General features: G+C 42.7%; 2 protein-coding genes across 3 annotated transcripts; one reads left to right on the plus strand and one right to left on the minus strand.

The window, feature by feature from the left end:
• The first annotated feature begins 1122 nt into the window (after positions 1–1122).
• LOC127008230 (dnaJ homolog shv-like) lies at positions 1123–10648 on the plus strand. Of its 2 annotated transcripts, XM_050879965.1 has the most exons (8): positions 1123–1281; positions 2762–2956; positions 5412–5607; positions 6317–6459; positions 6905–7054; positions 7582–7684; positions 8160–8319; positions 8974–10648. In XM_050879965.1, exons 1-8 carry the CDS (start codon positions 1217–1219, stop codon positions 9036–9038), a joined length of 1077 nt encoding a protein of 358 aa, XP_050735922.1. In that variant the 5' UTR covers positions 1123–1216; the 3' UTR covers positions 9039–10648. The 2 variants fall into 2 exon arrangements, with proteins under 2 accessions (XP_050735922.1, XP_050735923.1); XM_050879966.1 differs by lacking the exons at positions 8160–8319; positions 8974–10648 and adding an exon at positions 8005–8106.
• A 252-nt stretch (positions 10649–10900) lies between these two features.
• Positions 10901–17262, minus strand: LOC127008231 (uncharacterized). The gene is made up of 3 exons (XM_050879967.1): positions 15770–17262; positions 12729–12806; positions 10901–12055 (listed from the first exon to the last, which is right to left on the minus strand). Exons 1-3 carry the CDS (start codon positions 16021–16023, stop codon positions 11524–11526), a joined length of 864 nt encoding a protein of 287 aa, XP_050735924.1. The 5' UTR covers positions 16024–17262; the 3' UTR covers positions 10901–11523.
• Between the last annotated feature and the right edge of the window lie 3671 nt (positions 17263–20933).

The following is a 20933-nucleotide window of genomic DNA, read 5'->3' on the forward strand; positions in this document are numbered from 1 at the left end:
CACGTGTTTTATTATTCGACGAGACGCAACCCACCACTTTGCTCTTGCTATTTCGACGCCTTTCCGCATGCCCTTCCCAGTCCTGCCTCGATCGCCCATACCTTCCTGGGTCGGTATTCTTATATAGACGCTGCCACCCGTCACATTAACTATTTCTCAAGGCCTTAAAAGAGATCAGTCGGGTTCTAACGAGTACTTTTTTAGGTTCATGGCACAGAAGAGTCAAACTACCACAAGGGTCAGAAAACTACCCCTGGGAAAAGCCCCCATTCACGTTACACATATCTATAATTTCTTTCTGGCCTCATAAGGGAAGTGGAGAGTGAAAAGTGAGTTGAAAATATTTTGATGAGAAGATCCCTAGGACTTTATTGATACGTTGATTAAGTGTAAATAGCTGCGTTCTTCGGCCAATATGACTCATTATTTTCATCGTTACAAGAGGAAGATGCAACAAAACAAGGGAGGAGTTTGACATTTTACCCATGAATAAACTTCTATACGACCGGAAAGAAATATACTTAAACTCAATATGAAGCCGCATTGGTATTTATTTACTTATTTATTGTAACGTGCATTTGTACTAGACAGATAATCGTCTCTCCTTCAGAATTAAGCTAGGAGAGGTTTACATCATATCGCCATCGCTGTATGGTAGTAAAAAATTGTGAAATGAGTGGTTATGATATTGGGGGAGGAAGGAGGCTGGGAATGGCTGGCTGATGGAGGAAAAACTAATCTAAATTTAAACCATTACAATTTTTTTTATTTATTTATTTATTTTTTAGTTGACTTATGTATGTATGCATGCAAATAAACCGTGTGCAAAGGGCCTGAAGACAAGGACATACTACTGTAAACGTGAGCGATACGAGCATGAATGAAAAAAAAAATCATATGTGGACACTGGGCAAGGCGAGCCAGTCCCTCCCTAAGCACACGTGGCATCACCCCAAGCCTCCGCGTCGTCTGCTCCTCCTCCTCGGCCCCTCCAGCATATTTATTCACCACGTTATTATTGCTCCTACTTATCCCCCCTTATAATTAAACAACATTCCCATCTAAAAGCTCCAAATGCTAGCGAGTTTGTCAGATTATAAGAGAGAGAGAGAGGCTAATTTTTTTAATATATAAGGAAAAGAGATATTGTTATCCGGTTAATAAGACTCATCCTTCGGCCCGAGTCCCAGACCAAGACCATCAGTGAAGTGTCAAGATGGCGCCGAGGTGGACGTGTGTCGCCTCCTTGCTGCTCTTCCTCGTCATATCGTGTGAAGCAGGGTGAGTAGACCAACACAAACTGGAGGGTCAGTACATGAAGGCCCTCGGAGCCATTCGCCATTCATGATTTTAAGACCGGCGCACAGAGACGGGAGGCAATGGCGAGGTAAACAAAGGGTGCCGCGGATCAGCTGATGACGCATAAACATCTGTATTTAGCCTCGGTGCTGTGGCCGCGCGGGGGTTCATGGCCTCGGGGGTGGCCATAAGTTTGATCCGAGGCACGGGCGGGAGGCGAGGGGCGGCACGGAGCGAGGAAGGGCCAGGAGCAGCGGTGGCCAATGGCAGCCGGACACCTTCCCCGGCCCCGCCCCGCCAGATTTGAAGGACACTCGCGAGCTCGGTTTTCCTTCCTCCCTCCCTGGACGCGAGGGCCCGGCCACGCTGCCACACGAGCAAATTAGAAGATGTATGCACTTCCTCGCTCCCAAATTCATCCTTAGAAACTGTCTTTAATCCCTTTCAACACGTTTTCGTTCTCATCCCCCCCCCCCCGCCCCTGCCCCTCACTCTTGTTACTGACATTGCAGGGCCATACCCAGGGGGACGACCCCCCTATCTGCTAAAAGGTCCACTTTCTGATAAAGTAAAACGAAAAATTATGAATTTTCTGGGTAAATATGGAGATTCACTACTCGCCTGCATTATTGCCCCCACAAGAATAATAACGTTACCTTTCCAAGGTCTCACATACTGTTGTGCTTCTCTATTTTTACCAGCGCATCATATATGTAGGGTGGGTTCCAGGGGGGCTGTGCCCCCCCTGGTTAGGAGGGGGGTCAAGGGGCGCAAAGCCACCCCCATTAGAGGTTAGGTTATGTAAAGTTCAGTTGGAGTAGTTTAAATATGCTCCCCTACCCAAAAACCCTGATTTTCCACATGTCCCCCAAAATCGTTAGGGGAAGGGGATTAAGCCATTTTCTTTTCTTTTAAGTACTTGCACCTTCATGTTATGGTTGAGGGAGATGTATTTCGTCCCTTGACTACCTATAATACGGAGGGGTAATTTCGTATTTTGGAGGCGCAGAGTCAATCTCCACAATTACCTTTTTCTGTTGAGTATCTAGAGACAGAGGATATTGAGGATTTTTTGTCATTTTTATTCCATTAATTGTCTATATATAGCTTATAAAAACAGCAGGAAAATGCATACTCAAGTTTCAATTTTTCAAAAACCCTAACACTATGCTTGTCCTTTTTGTGTGTGGTTGTACCCCCTTGTTTCATATACAGCTTTCTTACATTTTTTCCAGAATATAGGAATAATACAGTACATTAATTTTAATGTTTTCCTCTTACTCTCAAGCAGCAGTTTAGTTTTATATATTTTCTTTATGTGGTTGTGTAAATAGATCTATTAAAATAATATATTCATTCTTATGTTTTCCTCTTATTTTCAAGCAGTAGTTTCCTTATATACGGTACTTTTCTTTGCATGGTTGTATAAATCAATCCTTTCACGCCACCTCCCTCAATATAGGCGGGACTTCTACAAGATCCTGGGGGTGCCGAAGGATGCCGGGGTGAACCAGATCAAGAAAGCCTACAGACGGCTGGCCAAGGAGTACCATCCAGACAAGAACAAGGACGACCCACTTGCCGAGGATAAGTTCAAAGACCTCGGGGCAGCCTACGAGGTGCTGGTGGATGAGGAGAAGCGGCAAAAATATGATAGGTGAGTGGAGGAGGTTGAATGAGGGTTGTTAGGTTAGGTTAGGTTGGTGGAAGGGGAATAATTGAATGGTATAAAGCTCTGTTTGGTTGAAGATTGGGATTGTTGTTTGTGAGTGGCTGGCTATTAGGTTAGGTTAGGTTTGTGAAAGGTGAATAATTGAATAATATAAAGTCTTTGTTTGTTTAAAAAGAGGGAATGCATGCTTGTGTGGGGGTAGTTGTTAGGTTAGGTTGGTGGAAGGTGAAGAGTTAAATGGTATGGAGTTCTGGTTGGCTGAAGAGAGGGTGTCCTTGTATGAGGCTGGTTGTTAGGTTAGGTTATGTTGGTGAAAGGGGAATAATTGAATAGTATAAGGTGTTTTTTGCTTAAAGTGAGGGAATGTTTGTGTGAGGTGGCCATTAGTTTAAGTTGGTTTTGTTGAAGGGGAATGATTGAATATAATGAATTGTTATTTGTTTGAAGAGAGGGAATGTTTGTGTGTCAGTGGTCATTAGGTTAGGCTTGGATGGGGGAAGGTGAAGGAATGAATAGTATGAAGTGTGCTCTGGTTGAAGGTAGGGAATGCTTGTTTGAGTCTGGTTGTTGGGTTAAGTTAGGTTGGTGGTAGGTGAAGAATTGAATGGTATGAAGTGCTGGTTGTTTGATGAGAGGGCATGCATGTGTGTGACAGAAGTGCAACAGTTAACTGGTAGCAGCGACGGGCCAAATTTGTGGCTTTACCGTGTACCAGTGACGGGCCAAATTTTTGCCATGATATACCTACCCCCCTAAACCCCCCAAAATAGATGATACATAAACTGATCACAAATGCATTGACATATATTATGAAATGGTTTGCGTGTTATGATTTTTTTCTCATTTTTCTCGCTTAGAGGGACCTTTTAGAAACATGATCCCGCACCTACCGGGTTAAAGGAGGAGGCAGATCATGTTGCTATGGAGGGGGGGAGGTGAGTGATTCAGGGGAAGGGGTAGTATGAGGACAGACATGATAGTGAATAAATGAGGCAGAATAATAGATAATGACTAAAGAGAATTATAATATACTATAATATATACAGTCGTCCCTCAAACAGTACGGTTTCCAATAGTTTGGTTTCGGTTTTATACGGATTGTCATAGAAGATCTTTTAGGACTTTTAAATTTCCTGCTCATTGGGATATTTAAAAATCCTTAAAAATCATCTTAGAAAATCCACATAAAACCAAAACCGAACTATTGGAAACCATACTATTTGAGGGACGACTGTAATAGATAATGAATAAAGAGGATTACAATAAAACATGAATGAAGATATAGACTGAGAGGAGTAAACTACCTATGCTAGAGCTGAAAATATGATAGGAGTTCATCATTTGCCAAAAAAATATTGCTTCACTCAGTTCTGTTAAAAAAGCAAATAGAAAACAACACACACACACACACACACACACACACACACACACACACACACACACACACACACACACACACACACAAGCAAAAAAAAAATAATGATAAAACAAGAATAATAGTGTGTTGATGGTTAAGGTTATGATTAGAAGATGAGGAGGACTGAAGCAGCTCAATATGTAAGATGGTGAGGGAGTGGTGGTGGTGGTGATGATGGTGGTATATCAATGGCAGGTGGAGGTGAGGCAGATGTTGTGAATGAATAGATGATTTAAATGGTGCCAGCGGGTGTTCTCAGGTGTTAGTTCCAGGTGTTTTGAATGTGTGTGTGTGTGTGTGTGTGTGTGTGCGCGCCAATAAAATGGGCAGACAGACTAACATGTATTTGATCACATTCTCCACTGTAATTCAAACTGGGTTCCTATACATGCTAAGAGATACAGATAAAAAGTTAATGTATTTATATATGTACCAAGAGCATTTCAAACATACAAAAAATAAGGCAAGGAAAGAGAAGGACTTATATGTAACACTTTCAAACGGAGAATAAGGTAAGGGAAGAGGAGAAAGAAGAAGAGGAAAAGGCAGGAGGAGAATGAGAATGAATGAAAGGAAATGGCAGGAGGAAGTGGAGAAAGAAAAAGAAGACATGGGGAGGAAGCAAAATAAAGGGCAAGAGAGGGAAGAAAAAAAGAGTGAAAAAGGATGAGAAAAAACTGAAAGCATTTATAGAGAAATTGACCTCTATTCTGACCTCTCCTCTGCCCTCTCGTTCTTTTTCCTTCTGTCGGACCAGCATCTACCAGGCTTTTTTCTTGCCCAATTTTCCTTATTGCCCTTGAGCTGCCTCCCTTGCTGTAAAAAAAAGAAAAAGCGAGGAAAGCATAATCATAGCAATAAAAGAAATAAAGGTGTGAAAATGGGAATATAACAACCATGAAAAATAGATGTGAAGGAAAAGGGAAAATGTAATGGGAGAGAATGAAGGGAAAGGAAGTGTAATGATGGTTGTCAAAAAAATAAAAGGGATAAATGGGGAATAAATGTGACTTGGTACTTCAGGTGTGGCGAGGAGTGCGTGGCCAAGGAGGATGGCTTCGGTGGGATGGACCCCTTCGCCAGCTTCTTCGGGGACTTTGGCTTCGGCTTTGGGGGCGGCGGAGGCGGCGGCCGGGAGAGAGAGGCAGCGAGGGGGGGAGACGTCACAATGGACATGCACGTCACCCTTGAGGAGCTCTATGTCGGGAACTTTGTGGAGGTGTGTGTGTGCGTGTGTGTGTGTATTACTCTTTATATGGTGTAATTATTTTTGGTTTAACTTTATTTTTGTTGTCTGTCTGTTAATTTGCGTAGTCTATGTCAGTCAACTTTTTTTTTTCTTTTCTTTTTAGTCTGATTATGTATGTGTGTGTGTGTGTGTGTCTAGATTAATCCTTTTTTGTGTGTGTGTATGTGTGTATCATCTAATGTGTGTGGTTGTGGATTGATGGAGGTTGATCAGGTGGAGTGTGAGTGTGGGACAGACAGTGATATCACAGACTCTATAAATGTGTTCTTGTTTTTCTCATCCCTTTTCACTTTTTTTTTCTTCCATCTCCTGTGCTCTTGTTTTGCTTCCTCCTCCTCATATCTTCTTTTACTTTCCCTGCTTCCTCCTGCCATTTCCTCCCAGTCATTCTCCTCCTCCTCTTCTTCCCACCTTTTCCTCCCCTTCTTTCACCTTTTTTTCCTCTTCTCTTCACTTCCTCCTGCCATTTTCTCCCATTTTTTCTTCCTCCATCTCTTCCTATCTTCACCTCCTTTTGCCCTTTCCTCCCATTCTTTCTACCTCTTTTCCTCTTACCTTCTCTCCACTTCCTCCAACCATATCCTCCCATTCTTTCTGTTCCTTCCCCACCTCCTCCTTCTCTTACCTTCTCTCCTCCACATCCTCCTCACCACTAACCACATGCACACACCCTCCACAGATGGTGCGCAACAAGCCAGTGATGCGAGCCGCTGCGGGAACGAGGCGCTGCAACTGTCGGCAGGAGATGGTGACGCGACAGCTGGGTCCAGGGCGGTTCCAGATGACGCAGCAGCAGGTGTGCGACGAGTGCCCCAACGTGAAGTGAGTAGGAGTGAGGGGAGGAAGGCGGGTGTAGGTAAAAGGGGATAGTAAGGCATAATCTTTTTCTTTTTCCTATTTCTCTCTTTTGTTATATCTTTTTTTACTACCTTTGTTTTCATCCTTTTTTTACTCTTCCTCTAGCATCAGGCTCTAATGCATAAAGTCAGTCTCCCTTTGTTTCTATTCATTTCAAACCACTTACATTTATATTTTTCTTGCCCACTTGACAGAGGCTATTTCATCTCCCCACCCTTGCAATAGATTAAACTCACTCTCCCTTTATTTCCATCCCTTTTCAAACTACATTCATTCCTCAACAACAAGCATGAAATCACAAACTCTTTATACTTTCCACCCACTTGACTGACTGAGGCCACTTTTGCTTCCCACCTTCGCTACAGACAATAAAACGTTGATAATGATTGACGACCATCCCCCCAAACAGGCTGGTGAACGAGGAACGCACGCTGGAGTTTGAGATCGAGCCGGGCATGGTGGACGGGCAGGAGCACCGGTTTGTCGGGGAGGGCGAGCCACACATTGATGGTGATCCGGGAGACCTCATCATCCGCATCAAGACCCAGCCACACTCAAGGTTAGTGTTGCGCCCTCTGTGTGGTGTCTGTCGTGTGTGGTGATTGTTGTTGCTGTTGTCCTCCTCCTGTGCTTCTTGTTATTTGGTTTTGTTGTTTTCTGCACCGTCGTCTTTGTCTTTTGTTTCTATCTTCATCTTAGTTATTATCTTCTTGGTTTACATTTTCATCATCATCTTGTATACGTATCCTATATTTTTAGTCGTTTTTGTCTGCTTTTTTTAAAAAATTTTTTTATATGTATTCCTTCAGCTTCTTTATTTTTGTGGTTGTCTCTGTTTGTCTTCATCTTCTTTATCTTTTTCTTCCACTTTTTTTCTCATTATTATTAGCTGTAGTAGTAGAAATAGTAGTAGTATTGTAGTAGTTATTATTACCACATTTTTTTTTTTTTATTATCATTATTTTACTTCCTACAGTAGAACCAATAGCACAAGCTCTTCCAGTCTAACTTTATTGAGGGGTAAGAAATTAATTATCCTCTCTGTTACCTGTTCTCATCCTCCTTTCCTTGATGCCCTTCCTGCAGGTTTGAGCGCCGCGGGGACGACCTCTACACCAACGTCACCTTGTCACTGCAGGAGGCCTTGCTGGGCTTTGAGCTGGACATTCCCCATCTGGACAACCACATGGTAAAGCGTTTGTCAGGGACCTCCACCATGTAGTACAGTAATACCTCGGTTTGAGAGTGCCTTACTTTATGAGTGTTAACATCCTGCATTACTGGAGGCCATTTTCACTCCCCTCCCAGATGGCAGAAAAGAAGATAGAGTACCTTTACAATAATGACTGACTCCCACTCTTCACCCTCATTGTTTACCAGGTGCATGTGGTGAGGGAGAAACCCATTTGGTCTTGCACTCTTTTCACTCCCCTCCCTGACTGACTGCATAAAATAGGATATTTTAACATTGATGACTCACTCCCTTTCTGCACCTTCTTTGTTTACCAGGTGCATGTGGTGAGGGAGAAACCCATTTGGTCTTGCACTCTTTTCACTATTTGGTCTTGCACTCTTTTCGCTCCCCTCCCTGACTAACTGCATAAAATAGGATATACTTTAACATTGATGACTGACTCCCTTTCTGCACCTTCCTTGTTTACCAGGTGCATGTGGTGAGGGAGAAGCCAACGTGGCCCAGCGCAAGGATCAGGAAGAAGGGCGAAGGCATGCCCAACTACGACAACAACAACCTCTTCGGCACGCTCTACATCACCTTCGACGTGGAGTTCCCCAAGGCAGAGTTCACGCCAGAGGAGAGGGAAGGTGAGTGGTTGGGGCTGTTGGCTGTTGTTTTAAGAGGGAGGGAGGATGAGCTACAAAAATTAAAAGAATATTAGGCTGCGTTTTATATGGATAGAGAATAAACCAAAAAAATTACCACTTAAGATGAATAGAGGACAGAGAGAGGATGATGGGCTACAAAAATGAAGGAGTATTAGGCATCTTTTTAAATGAAAAGAGAAGAAACCCCCCAAAATGTACCACTTTTCAGGTGAATAGAAAATGGGCCACAAAAAAAGAATTGGGATTAGTTTTCAGTGGTTGAAGAGTGAACAAAAAAAAATTATGGACTTGGTTTTCACAGGGTTAGAGAGTGGATAAAAAAGTTATATGGATCTGATTTTCACAAGATTAAAAAGTGGAAAAAGAAAAGAATATGCAGAACATTATCTCATCGTAATATTTAGCACCATGTCCAAGATGGAGGCTGCTGTCACCTCATGAAAAATGAATTTCTCTTCACACACATCATATATCTTACTTTGTCAGGCATGTTTAGGCACTTCTTACATGTATTCAAATGCCTGAATAACATGTCAGTCCTTTGAAGTATGTATAAGTGGAAGAAGTTTGGAAAGTTGTTGATGTTGATAATTTTGTTGATGTAGACAATTTGACTTGCCTCTTGTCTTTCAGCCCTGAAGAAGATCCTGAAGCAGGAGTCCATAGGAAAGGTGTACAATGGCCTGCGTGGATACTGATGACTGTGCTGGCCTAGGGAAACTTTTGTACAGATTGTTATAACTTATGTAATGGTATGTGTGTGTGTGCATGTGTGAGCGCATGTAATTTGCATCAGAACATTGATATTAGTACCCCAAGTTGTGATGGGAATGGTGACAGTCACATATTGAGTACAAAATGCTCAATAAAAAACAGTTGTCAATATTTTTTAGTTTATAAAGCAGTGTAGAGTTGTACTCCCACTTTTTTCACCGTTGTGTTGTACCAAAGTAACATAACACTTGAGGATACTTTTGGTCTTGCCAGCAGTCATTTCTTGTCACCTCCTCTCAGTGCCACTCACCTTGCACCAGAGTGAGCCTTCAAGAAGTACAGTGCCAGTCTAGGACCCAAAGTGCATGATGGTGTGTGTGGAGTTTCATTTAGTATCATCCTCTGTGAAGACAAGTTTGTTCTACTTTGTAGAGAATACGTATATACGTATATGAAATTATGGCATTGAATTAAAAAAAAAAAAAAAACGGAGACTTCATTCTTTGTCTTGCATCACACTCAGGTATTGTCACACGATGTACATGTTGTTGGCATCCACAGATAGTACTGAATATCACAACTTCATAAGGGCACAAATAAATATTACACTTCATAGGCTTGTGTACTTCAGAACTGTGAGGTGTATGACACATTATGTATAGTAAACCCTCAGTGGTTAGTCACCTAAAAAATATTTTTGCTCTAATTAACTACATAAACACAAGCAGTAGGATCACAGACTCTGCTTTTATAACATTATATTTTGATTATCTTCTCATTATTTGTATCACAGTACTGCAGCATTGTTTTCTCAAAATCATAAGGTTGCAGTATAAAATGCTTGCATCCAACAATACAATGTTGCCATTGCTAAAAACTGCTTGTGTGACATTGCAATAAGAATGCAACATTGACAACTTCTGTATGGTGTACAGAATTTGAGATAATACTGACACCTGTTCTTATGGTCTCCCTTGGGGTTCAGAAAGTTATTTTCATGTGTGGCATTATAACAACATGAACAAACCTCTTTGTCAGAAGGCAGATGTTTGGACAGACACTGTTTGTTTCCCTGTGATATGGCATCCTTTAGTGCTGCTCAACATCAGTAAAAGCTTTTGTTAATGTTCCTTCTTTTTGATAAATTCTCTTAAATTAAGGAGAATTTTGGCACACTGTCAATTGTAGATGCCACTTTTTTCACAACACAAAATATCTACGATAATTATTTGCCTAAACATCTCCAAGTTTTAAAGCAGAAATTGCATTTACACTTCCACAAAACACAATCTGCCACTGCAGGGTTACTTGGTCACAGAATTACTGCAGCTTACACACCGTCTTTGTCTCAAGATACCAGAAAGCGTTTTGATTGGAGAGAGGGTTACTCAACAAGGGCATAGCATATACATTGTTTTAAGTTCTCCTTCTCAGTGTTTGCGAGGCATAGTATTAGCATGCTTTGTGAAGTTGGTGAGTATGTGGTAGTGAGCGTGTAAATGTGTGGGTGTGGATTTGTGGTGAATGTGGACTTGGGGTGTGATTGCCTGTGTGTACATGTGTGTGAAACTGCAGAAATGAATAGAAAAATACATTCATGATGTTTTAATACCCTATTGAACCCACACACTTGGCTCATTATTTCCAACATGTACATTCTTTCTATTCATTGAGTAAACATAGTTGACATATTCCTCCCTATTGAAATGTAACACAGTTGTACATCACTTTATTGAATCAAGAAAAATATATAAATTATTGCTCCATTATTGTATGGCACATCAAAGGTTATGAGTAGTAGGAATCAGTGATCAGAAAAAATATATATTTCCAGGAAAACCATGAATACAGGGCTAGATACATTTTTATTTCTTGAGGAAACTTATTAATGCAAGACATCACCTTAGTCATACAAATGGGACTGCCAATGGGATGAACATACGTAGGGTCTTTTTATGTATGTGCAGGCCTAAAATGCCAATAGGCACTTCTTGAAGGGGCTTACTTGTCACCCCCAACATGGCTGATATTTATACTGGTACCATTATACTGTATCTTCTTGTTCTGTCTTTACTGACCTCCAGTGATCCTACGTCAATTGTCGAAGTTGGCATTGATTAATGGACATTTAGACATCCTTGGTCTTTTACCAATCACTGAAAATCATCCAGGATTACCATATCTGCTTCATTGCCTTCTGCAGGAACATACAGCCAACCTTGAGAAGCTTGAGGTCTGGGTTGGCTTCAGCAGCTGCCAAAAGACCTGTAACCCCCAATGGAAGTGCTTAAAACACTGACAATTCTTCTTTAAGAACTAGAAAGACGGGTGTGTTTGCCTCAGGACCTGCCACAAGGACATACATACTCGGCACTGTCCCACAGGCTGTCCAAGAGGGGCTTCATGACCTATATGTCCCAAATTAAATGTTTCAATCACTGGTAACTTCAATGAAGGAAAATGTTGACTTCAGCACCTGCCACAGGGACACACATAATCTGCATTCTCCTTCAGGCTATCCAGGATGGAGTTCAGAATCGCTATCTCCCGACAGAAGTACCTTAAGTGCTGGCATCTCTCCACCAAGGACTTGACAAAAGACTGCGGGTCCCAGTGACTTTGGGGAACGCTCCTGCCTCCAGCGTGGGAGAGGAAGGTCAAGTCTGCTGGCAGGTTCCGGGGAGAATAAGAATCAAGGAAGAGAGGTGCTATGGTGTCTGGGTGGGAATACTGCATCTCTGCCAAACAGCGACACAAATCTAGGTCCTGGAAAAGGGCAGGAGACACCAACACCACCACCGCTGCTGCCCGGCTTGATAGTCTCTGCCAAGCCTCCAGTATAAGGTCCCCACCTCTGATGCACCATGGTCCCTCCACTGCCTGACCCTCCTCCTCCAGCACTCTCTTGAGCTTCTCTGCTAGTGCTGCTTCCCTCTCCTCGTCTCCGTACACTAGAAGATATTTGCTGCGGTAGACGTGGTTGGTGTAGATTGCATTTGCCCTGGAAAATGCCAAACCAAGTGATACTTCATATAATTTTACTTGTATTGGCATTTCATTATTTTTATGGAGGGAAAGTGTGTTTGAAGCATTTTTATACTCCTATGGCATCTAATTTATTTCAAGGAAGTAGAGTGGAGTGGAGCTGCTTTTTTATCTTTTCTTTATCATTCAGTGCCTTCAAGAAACCATGCAGACTTGTTTTTAGGAGGAATTCTATGTAATGTCCTGTTTACATTATATTTTGGCATCTCCTAATTTAGTTTTGGGATCAGTGTGTGGCAGTTTTTCTTTTTTTATAGTATATCATTTCCTGTCTTCAAGAACCCAGAGAGTAGACATTTGTTTTGAGGGAATTATGATATTCTGTTCACAAATTTGGACACAATGGATTTTTTTACTCATAGGTCGGTATTACAAGACACTGACTTCTCACATCAACTATTTCTAAAGGTCAAAGAGGGGATCAATTGGGTTCTAATGAGTGGTTCTTTAGGTTCATGGTACAGAAGAAGGGTCAGACTCCCACCAGGGTCATAAAACTACTGGAAATGCCCAAAACTCTTATGAAAGCCTTGTCAAATAGGTTAATTTAGGCGACGAAATGTTTAGTAATACGGGCCATAGAACTCAACGAACAGCTTTTTACTGTACATCAGTCCAGCATTCCTCACCTCTCCTGCCCCACCATGCTCTGCAGGTCCTGGAGCAGCAGCTTGTGCAGGTGCCTCAGACTTGCAGTCTGCTCACGTCTGTAGTCAGGAACCAGGTTCAGGATGGAAGAGAGGGACATGTATTAGCAAGTATATTTTTTTAAAGTTTTGATTTAATTTTTCACAGCCTATGCTGTAGCCTGTAGGTAGAACAAAGGGAGATTCAGTCAGTAGTTTATTATCATTGTTACATTATTATTAGGTGGGGGAATTAAAAAAAATAATAATAAGCAGTTTTGAGGAGGCATTTTGAGGCCGATATAGAAACTTTGAAGACAAGCGCCCCCCCCCCACTGAAATCAAGGCCCTGGTAGTAGCAGTAATAGTTGTATCATTGTTTTTATTATTATTACACTAGTGGGTTTGTTTGTACGTGTGTTTGTGTATGGGTGAGGTTTGTGCCACGGAGGAGTTTGAGTTTGAGCGCGAAGGGGTATAGTGTGTGTGTGGAGCGGCGAGGCAGGCGACGTGCCTCGTTGCGGCGACGACCGACGAGACAGTCGGCTTGGAGACGAGAGAGGATGTACGTGTACGAGTCCGCCCCTGTGTTGCCTGCCTGGTAGCCTGTTTGTGCCTGGATTTTGGTGTAGTTTTGCCTAAAGGAGCTGGGTATTGTGCTGCTGTGCTTTGCAGTGAAGTGGAACCTGCATACAGTGTTTTTTTGCGTGAACCCCCTTGCCTCCCTCCCCGTGTCGCTGACCCGCGCGAGCCAGACGGAAAAGTCTTCTATTTTTTTCTTGTAGTGTATGACACTGCAGAGCGGCCATTTGATGTCAGCAGCAGGTTAAACCGATTTAATGTAAACCAATGCATACAAACACCAAAAACACCCGTGCATGCTACCGTTATTTTTAACCTGTACCATGAACTAAAAAAGAAAAAAATCATAACCCGATTAATCACTTTCGCGGCCTTTAGACACTTATTGTGGGTGCCGAAAATTGGTATATGTTCAGAGAGTTGCCCATCTCACTGTGGTACTTCTCACCCTAACCATGGATTAGATCTCATTATTCTATGCATTTTGAACCCCATATATAGGGGAGAGCCGGTATGATTCGGACACTTTTTAGAAAAATATTTTTAGAAAAAGAAGTTTAAGAAGTAGTGTAATTTTGTTGATCTCAAAATGTTCCTCCATCATTTGGCTCTTTAGGCTGCTAATATGACACTCGTAGCTATTTCCAGTTTTCAGATGAAGGTGATGAAAGACAAGTTTCTAAATCGTCCGAACCATCCCCACCCGTGGTGATGGTTCGGCCAGGGAGGTGGGATGGTACGGACACTCATAATACTCACCATAATATTAATATAACTTAAGTTTGATTGGCTAATAAACGAGATTATATCTTCTACAAAACATTTGTATAAGGACAAAAGTAGGGTAGGCGGTGGCCGAAGTGATAGCGTACTGGACCCACATTCGCCGCGTGATGGACGACGCGGGTTCGAATCCTCACGCTACCACTCGGATTTTTCAGTCACCGCCGAGTGGCTTAAAACTACCCACATGCTGTCCTGAAGACCATCCATCAACCCGGACTCTAGAGGAAGCCGTCCAAGCGAATCAAGAACGAGTTCCGGGGGGCAGCATGAGCCAATAAACACTCGCCTGCGCCAGAACGGGCTGGGCCGACCATCGGGCCCCACCTGGAAGAAGCCTTGGGCCGACCATCAGGCCCCACCTGGAAGAAGCCTTGGGCCGACCATCAGGCCCCACCGGGAAGATGCCTACCGGCGCAATAGGCAACAACGTAAAAAAAAAAAAAAAAAAAATCCTCTTGATATTTAGAAGGGAAAAAAAATAAAAGGAGAACTACAAGAAATATCACAAAAATTTTGGTATTATGGCTTCCTTCTCTTCTCACAAGGATAATATCTGAATATAAATCAACCAAATTAACCTTTTTATAACCGTTGCAACACCTATAATGTTTAAATTGATATAAATTTAATAAAAATCATGAAAAAATCAACCGTCCGAATCATCACGACTCTATAAAAAGCAAATGTGTGGTCACACTCCTTTTCCAGCACGAGAGCTGGGTGATCGCGTTATACGGCAATACCTTCGCCGTGCATCGCTGCATCACTGAAATAATTTACATCTCGCTAATTAGCACGTTTTTGAAGCGAGAGCTTACGATACACCCTGAAAATATTACATACGAGATGCAAAAAAACATAAAATAGGACTTGCAGCCAAAAAAAACAGCTCTGAGGGCGTGGTTGTCCCTTTGTGGGCCAAGGCAACAAAGTTTTGCGCATTCACACAAAATCTCGCGGCACTCAGTCCCATACACTTTACAATAAGTGCGATGGCCGGACCATCCCACTGTCCGAATCATCACCGCTCTCCCCTATGCATTGCAAATTGATAGAAACGCTGCTATCGATTTTTTTAAAAGTTAGTGGGTTTTTTTTTGCAGGCCGCGGTGTCATGGGCCCGGGCGTGGGAGCGATAGCGTACGATTCTCAATAATTTGGGCCACACTCGCCAGGTAAGGTTAGATTAATTATACGGTGTTCTACCTACTACTGTTGTACTTCTCTAGTCGCATATACATGTGGGGGGGTCCAGGGGGAGCGCAGCCCCCCTGGTTAGAAGGGAGGTCCAGGGGGAGCGCAACCCCCCTAGTTAGAAGGGGGTCGAGGGGGGCGTAGCCCTCCGTTAGCTGTTAGATCGTAAAGTTCGGTTGGGATAGTTTTAATATGTTCCTCCACCCTAAACCCTCTGCGAGCTATTTTGCGGCGGCGGCGGCGGATGATGAAATTGCAATAATTAAGTCACGTTTTCGTAGTTTCCGAAGAAAAAAACTATCTCGAAATGAAAAAGCACAATATTGTGGCCCGAAATAAATAGCCAGTGTATCAAATTTTGAGATGGGCAACTCTCTGAACATTTACCCGAAAATATGAGGATACGGACTGGTCATTGATGTTTTTGTCAAGGTGGAGGTTTTCAAGAGAACACCTACACGACTGGACATGCGTGACCTTACCTTGCTGGGGTGTTAGCGGCCTCCACGCGACGCTCCATGATGGGAAGACTACTGCTGAGCTGCCCAAAACCCTCTGAAGGCGAAGGCGAGGGCGGGGAAGGGAGGGGAGAGGAGGCAGGCGGCACAGAGGAACTGCAGGAGGAGGTCGATGTGCTGGCCAAAGAGGAGGTCGAGTAACTAAGGAGCGTTGCAATTGAATTTCGTGGCTTGCGAGTCTTAAAAAGCTTAGGAAAGGCCTTCAGAAATGGGGCCATCACTACAGGTCGTCAGGGCAGCTATAGGAAGAGGGACGTTCACTGTTCAACCTTTGAATCGTAGGTTAAGTTCACTATCCTATGGTCTAGAGAGATTAAGCTTTGTTTGTGATCTTGGGCGGTCCATTCAGTTTGTGTTGGAGAGGTTTTAAGTTTGTTGCACCTTGGGATCTTGAGGTTATAAGTGCACTGTAGCCAATGATCTTGCTAATTTCACGAGTTTCACTGGAGTTAAGTTCACTGTAGCTCCTGCTAAGTGATGTTGCTAAGTTCACTGTGAGCTTATTATCTGTTGTTGAGTTCACTTCAGATTATGATATAGTTATGATCGACACGTTAGGTTCACTGCTTTAGTTCGCCTAGCTTATGATAGATATTGTGGTTTAGTTAACTGTAACTCAACGTGAATTGTAATGTGACGGGCTTGTGATACTTTGTGGTAATGAGAAAGAGTGCAAGGGGATCCGGAATGCATATACCTCGCACGTCACGCAAAGCTGAAAGTTGCTGAAGGGGAGTTCCCGGCCGGTGTGTTTTGTTCGGACTCCCTTGCCAAGTTGTTACTGCCCGTGTGTGGCGTAGATTATTATAATGGTTCTGTCAGGGAATCAAGCACTATCCGTCTTCTCCAGTGATTGTTATTCCGTGTGTCCTTCAAAACTCGTGATACTCGTATGGCTCACACTTATCCTTCCTTGTCTGTGGTCCGGAATGACGCAGTTGGCGATGGCAGCTGATTCCTTCAATGCTGCAGGAGGTGTGTCGATCTGTGGGATTCCCGCGGTGGCGCCGTATCATTATTATGTGCAGGACGTTGGCGCTGTGCATACATGCTATCAGCAGCTGGCAGATTCTTGGAAGGCTGTGCAATTGTCTTCACTGGATGTTCATGTGATGCTGTATTAATTTGTTATGTTCGATTTCTTTGCCGTGGAAGTTATATTGTATCATATCTTGTATCAACTTCTTGTCACCCACTAACACACGTACACAGTCAGCCAAAGCACAATGAGTGATATCCTATTGCGTGTTGCGTTGTGCAGCGGGTAGCAGACCAAAATGAAGGTTCCCAGAGCAGCGTGGTTGCCTTTAAAATCTCTCACGCACACTTTTTTCTAAGACTGTTAGCAAAGGAGAGTGACGGAATGAGCGGCAGCAAACCACGTGCGACTCTGACACACGGAGACTCGGCGTTAAGGTTCCCTGCACGGTCCCTCGGAGCTAGGCTTTGTACGGGGGAGCTTAATTATTGGCAAGTGGCAACACACGTACCCATGCACCATCTCTGTTTGTACTGCTCATTATTATGGTCTTTTATCTCGCTTAGCACACAACATGAAGCCCCTGGGTAATAATTATGAGGGATTAGTGTCTCTTAGGAAAGTGTATATATAGTGGGGTCTGTGTATGTGTGTCCACTGCGGGAAAATAATAAACCGTAAACCCTTGGCAGCACCTGAGAAGACACAACTCTGCAACATTATTTTTCCAAGTTTTTCGTTTTTTCGTTTCTAGGTTGCCTTTCACTGCTTATATACCCCCCCTCTCCCACACGCGCCAGTTACCACCTTCACAAAACGTTCTATTCTCCCTAACCTCGCACCCACCGCTTAAGCATTTCCTGTGCTCGTATAGGTACTCGTCAATAGGCCAGTCAGGTGAGGAATGAATATTTAGCCCTTTAATCTTTAGTTTATGTGAATTAGCATCACGTGACGCAACTTTGCCATCATCTGTGACTCACTGACTGATTATTTGATTGATCGTGAGACAGACATATATAAGTCAATAGATAAATATAAATAGACTGAGATAAGTAGGTTGGTCAGGGGAAAGATAGACAGACATGCTTTTTATCATTTTGGAAACGGTAGGAATAAAGATAATAGAAGAAAAAAAGAAAAAAAGATTAACTGCTATACGCCAAAGTAGACGTCTTTTTACCCAGCTTTTTTTACAGCATATACTCGTCAGACGTCTGAACAGTTTATAATGGGGCTACCTGTTACTTATATGGTAGGCCACGTGCAGACATGCCACCACCCGGGAATTTTGTGGGTATTCCAGCTGGGGGTCCGGAGGAACATGTGGGTATGACAGTAGAAATTATGAGTGCACCAAGCTGAAGGACAGGAAAAAGAAAATGGAGAACATGGGTGAATTGTTTAAGAGAAATAAGAACCACTAGAAAAAAAAGAGGGCTGGGGCGGAGAACTAGGAATAGAAGAAATGTATATAATGGAAAAGCCTCAATAGAACTCTGATGTGTATGGAGGTGTTGGGAAGTATATCCCAGCAAACACACATATTATTGTTCAGCACCGGGAAAAAATAGAGCCAATCATCGCTCGCAGTGATTGTGGGGGTCCTGGGGGTGCCGTTCGTGGATGTGCCTCTTGGCAAAATCTAGATATTTAAATATTTAGATCTCGCCTTTGGTAGGAGGAAGGTCAAATCCGTCAAATCCTGAAACAGTAACCTCTCTACAAATCTAATCTAACCTATAACCAGTGATGGTTCGCACCGGTTCGCAAGAACCTTCTTGGAATTTCTTTAATCCCGAGAACCGGTTGTTACTGTTAGCTTAAATCAGGGGTTCTCAATTTTTCCCCCATGAACACCTTTTACTTATAACTTATTTTGGTAAACCCCTCATAGAGAAAACCTGTTCTTAAAAAAAATTGAATCTCACCACTGCCTTTAACCCAACCCTAACCTGACCGAAATGACTGGGGAGTGCATATTATTCATAGGGAGTGTATATTACACTATAACGGTATACTATACAATGAGGGAGTGTAAATTGTATGCTTAATAATGATTGGGGAGTGCAAATTATACGTATAGAAACGGCTGGGGATTCAACATTCAGGGAAGTGCATACGAGACGTGACAACGGCGGAAACATAGGTATAGGCCTGCGAAAATATAGACACACAAGGTGAACTATCAGAGGGAGAGATCTGGAAGAGGGATGACGAGGAACGAAGGACAGGAAATGATAAAAGAGAAAATACTGGAGGAGAGAAAGGGGTGTGGAAGTAAGAAAGCCAAGCAAGAGATGTGAGCACGATGTGAGATAAGATCTGGAAAGTGTCGGGGACGGAGTAGGAAAAGATAGAATGGAAGGCTAGCTTATTTTCTTCCTTTTTTTTTATATCTACATGGAAGAAGGCAGCTCAAGGTGACATGGGCTGTGACTCGTAAAGAAACGGAAAACATGAAAAGCGAACACCTGCAGGAGGCTGTCGGGAAGCATGACGTCATATCAAGCAGAACCGGCTGGCTTGTGTTCTCTATCCTTTGCATTCCAGGAACTCTGCATGCACTGGCTGGCTGCGCAGGTCCGCTTCCTGTCATCAATCGACTACGCTCAACCCGAACCTACGAACACCCTTGAGATATGAGTATAAATAGAAAAGCAAAGAAATACTGTAAACAGATACCACATCCTGCTTCAGACGATACTAAAGGACTTTGGATACTGTTATGTTGATTGCTTGGGCCTACAACTGTTATACCTATGACTGGCCTTATGTATTGCTGAAGAACGCATGTAAACATTTCAGGAAGTTAGGTCTGGATATAACTCAGATTATTAAAATTCAATGATTATATGAGTGAGTGAGTGAGTGAGTGGTCATATGGTCCTTTGCGGATGTGTGTTGCATCTAGCTCCACACAGAATTTAGTGTCGATATGGCTGTCAGGGCCAAGCGACTGGGAGATTTGTGTTATGTTTGTGTGGAATTCTCAGACGAGAAGTGGATTGGATGCTGTTTGTGTCCCAGGTGATGTCATGTGAAGTGTGCTAATTTGTCTGGGATGAAGCAGGATAATATAACTAAAATAAATTGGATATGCACCCCATGTCTCCATAAAATAAGCGTCTCTGGCTACCATCATTGTGGAAAAATTGGATGAATTCAAGAAAGAATTTCTAAAGAAATATCTGTGGTTAAAGATGAGGTTGAATCAAGGACTGTGAAGGTGCAGGAGGAGCTGGGATCAGTTGCTGACACGCTTCGTGCTGGGCATATGCTGAATCCAGTTGGGCTGAGGTGGCAAAGAGAGGCAGGAAAGTAAAGAAGAATCTCCTAGTTGTGAAAGTGAAAGCTTCTACCCAGGAAAAGAAGGCAACAGATATGAAGGACGAAATCTCCCAGGCTTTGAATGGCATTCAAATAACTGATTCAAGATTCACAAATGGAGGTAATATATTGTCATGAACTTTGATAATGAGAACACAAGGGATGAGGCTGCTCAAAAACTGGAGTCTGTTGAGCAAATTAGTACCAAAGGTGTTGGAAAGAGGAAACCAAAGATCATGATAGGTAATGTGCATTAAGAGGAGACTAAGGAAAAAATAAAGGAGACCATTTTGGACCGCAATTAGTTCTTACACACAATTCATGGTGTTGAAAATACAATTGAGCTGATTTTTAGTAAGCCTGCAGCTGGCGGTACGATCCACTACATTTTGAGGTGCGACCCAACTGCATGTGAGAGTTGTTTACAAGAATCACGACAAGTTAAAATTAGAATGGGAAAAATACACAGTGAGAGACAGATATACTATGCAATTAATATATGATCATTGTCAGAGATACGGCCATCCTATAGAGGCCAATTGTACTGCTAAGAGCAATTGGAGAAGCCCCAAAATGTTATAAATGCGCTGGCGATCATAATTAATTAAAGCAAAGGATTACTCCATGGCTGAAAAGAAATGCATAAATTGTGTGAGGTATGTACAAGACGCCTGAAATGAACCACTCAGCGAATGATCCGTGTTATGTAGTTCTTCAGACTGAAATTGAGAGAATTCTACATATGAAAAGGAAAGATAAACACGGCTAAGTGACCAAGATAATGCCAAGTTTAGTAAAAGGACATCAGTAGACTATTCA

Source organism: Eriocheir sinensis, chromosome 37, assembly GCF_024679095.1.
Source record: "Eriocheir sinensis breed Jianghai 21 chromosome 37, ASM2467909v1, whole genome shotgun sequence".
Lineage (NCBI taxonomy): Eukaryota > Metazoa > Arthropoda > Malacostraca > Decapoda > Varunidae > Eriocheir > Eriocheir sinensis.

Excerpts from the sequence above, each read along its gene's own strand:
- LOC127008230 (XM_050879965.1), top strand. The coding sequence starts at position 1,217 with ATGGCGCCGAGGTGGACGTGTGTCGCCTCCTTGCTGCTCTTCCTCGTC. Across the intron at positions 6,460-6,904 it reads GACGAGTGCCCCAACGTGAA|GCTGGTGAACGAGGAACGCA; the intron begins GTGAGTAGGAGT and ends CCCCCCAAACAG. Across the intron at positions 7,685-8,159 it reads CCCATCTGGACAACCACATG|GTGCATGTGGTGAGGGAGAA; the intron begins GTAAAGCGTTTG and ends CTTGTTTACCAG.
- LOC127008231 (XM_050879967.1), bottom strand. The coding sequence starts at position 16,023 with ATGGCCCCATTTCTGAAGGCCTTTCCTAAGCTTTTTAAGACTCGCAAG. Across the intron at positions 12,807-15,769 it reads GCCGCTAACACCCCAGCAAG|ACGTGAGCAGACTGCAAGTC; the intron begins GTAAGGTCACGC and ends TCCTGACTACAG. Across the intron at positions 12,056-12,728 it reads AGCATGGTGGGGCAGGAGAG|GGCAAATGCAATCTACACCA; the intron begins GTGAGGAATGCT and ends GGCATTTTCCAG.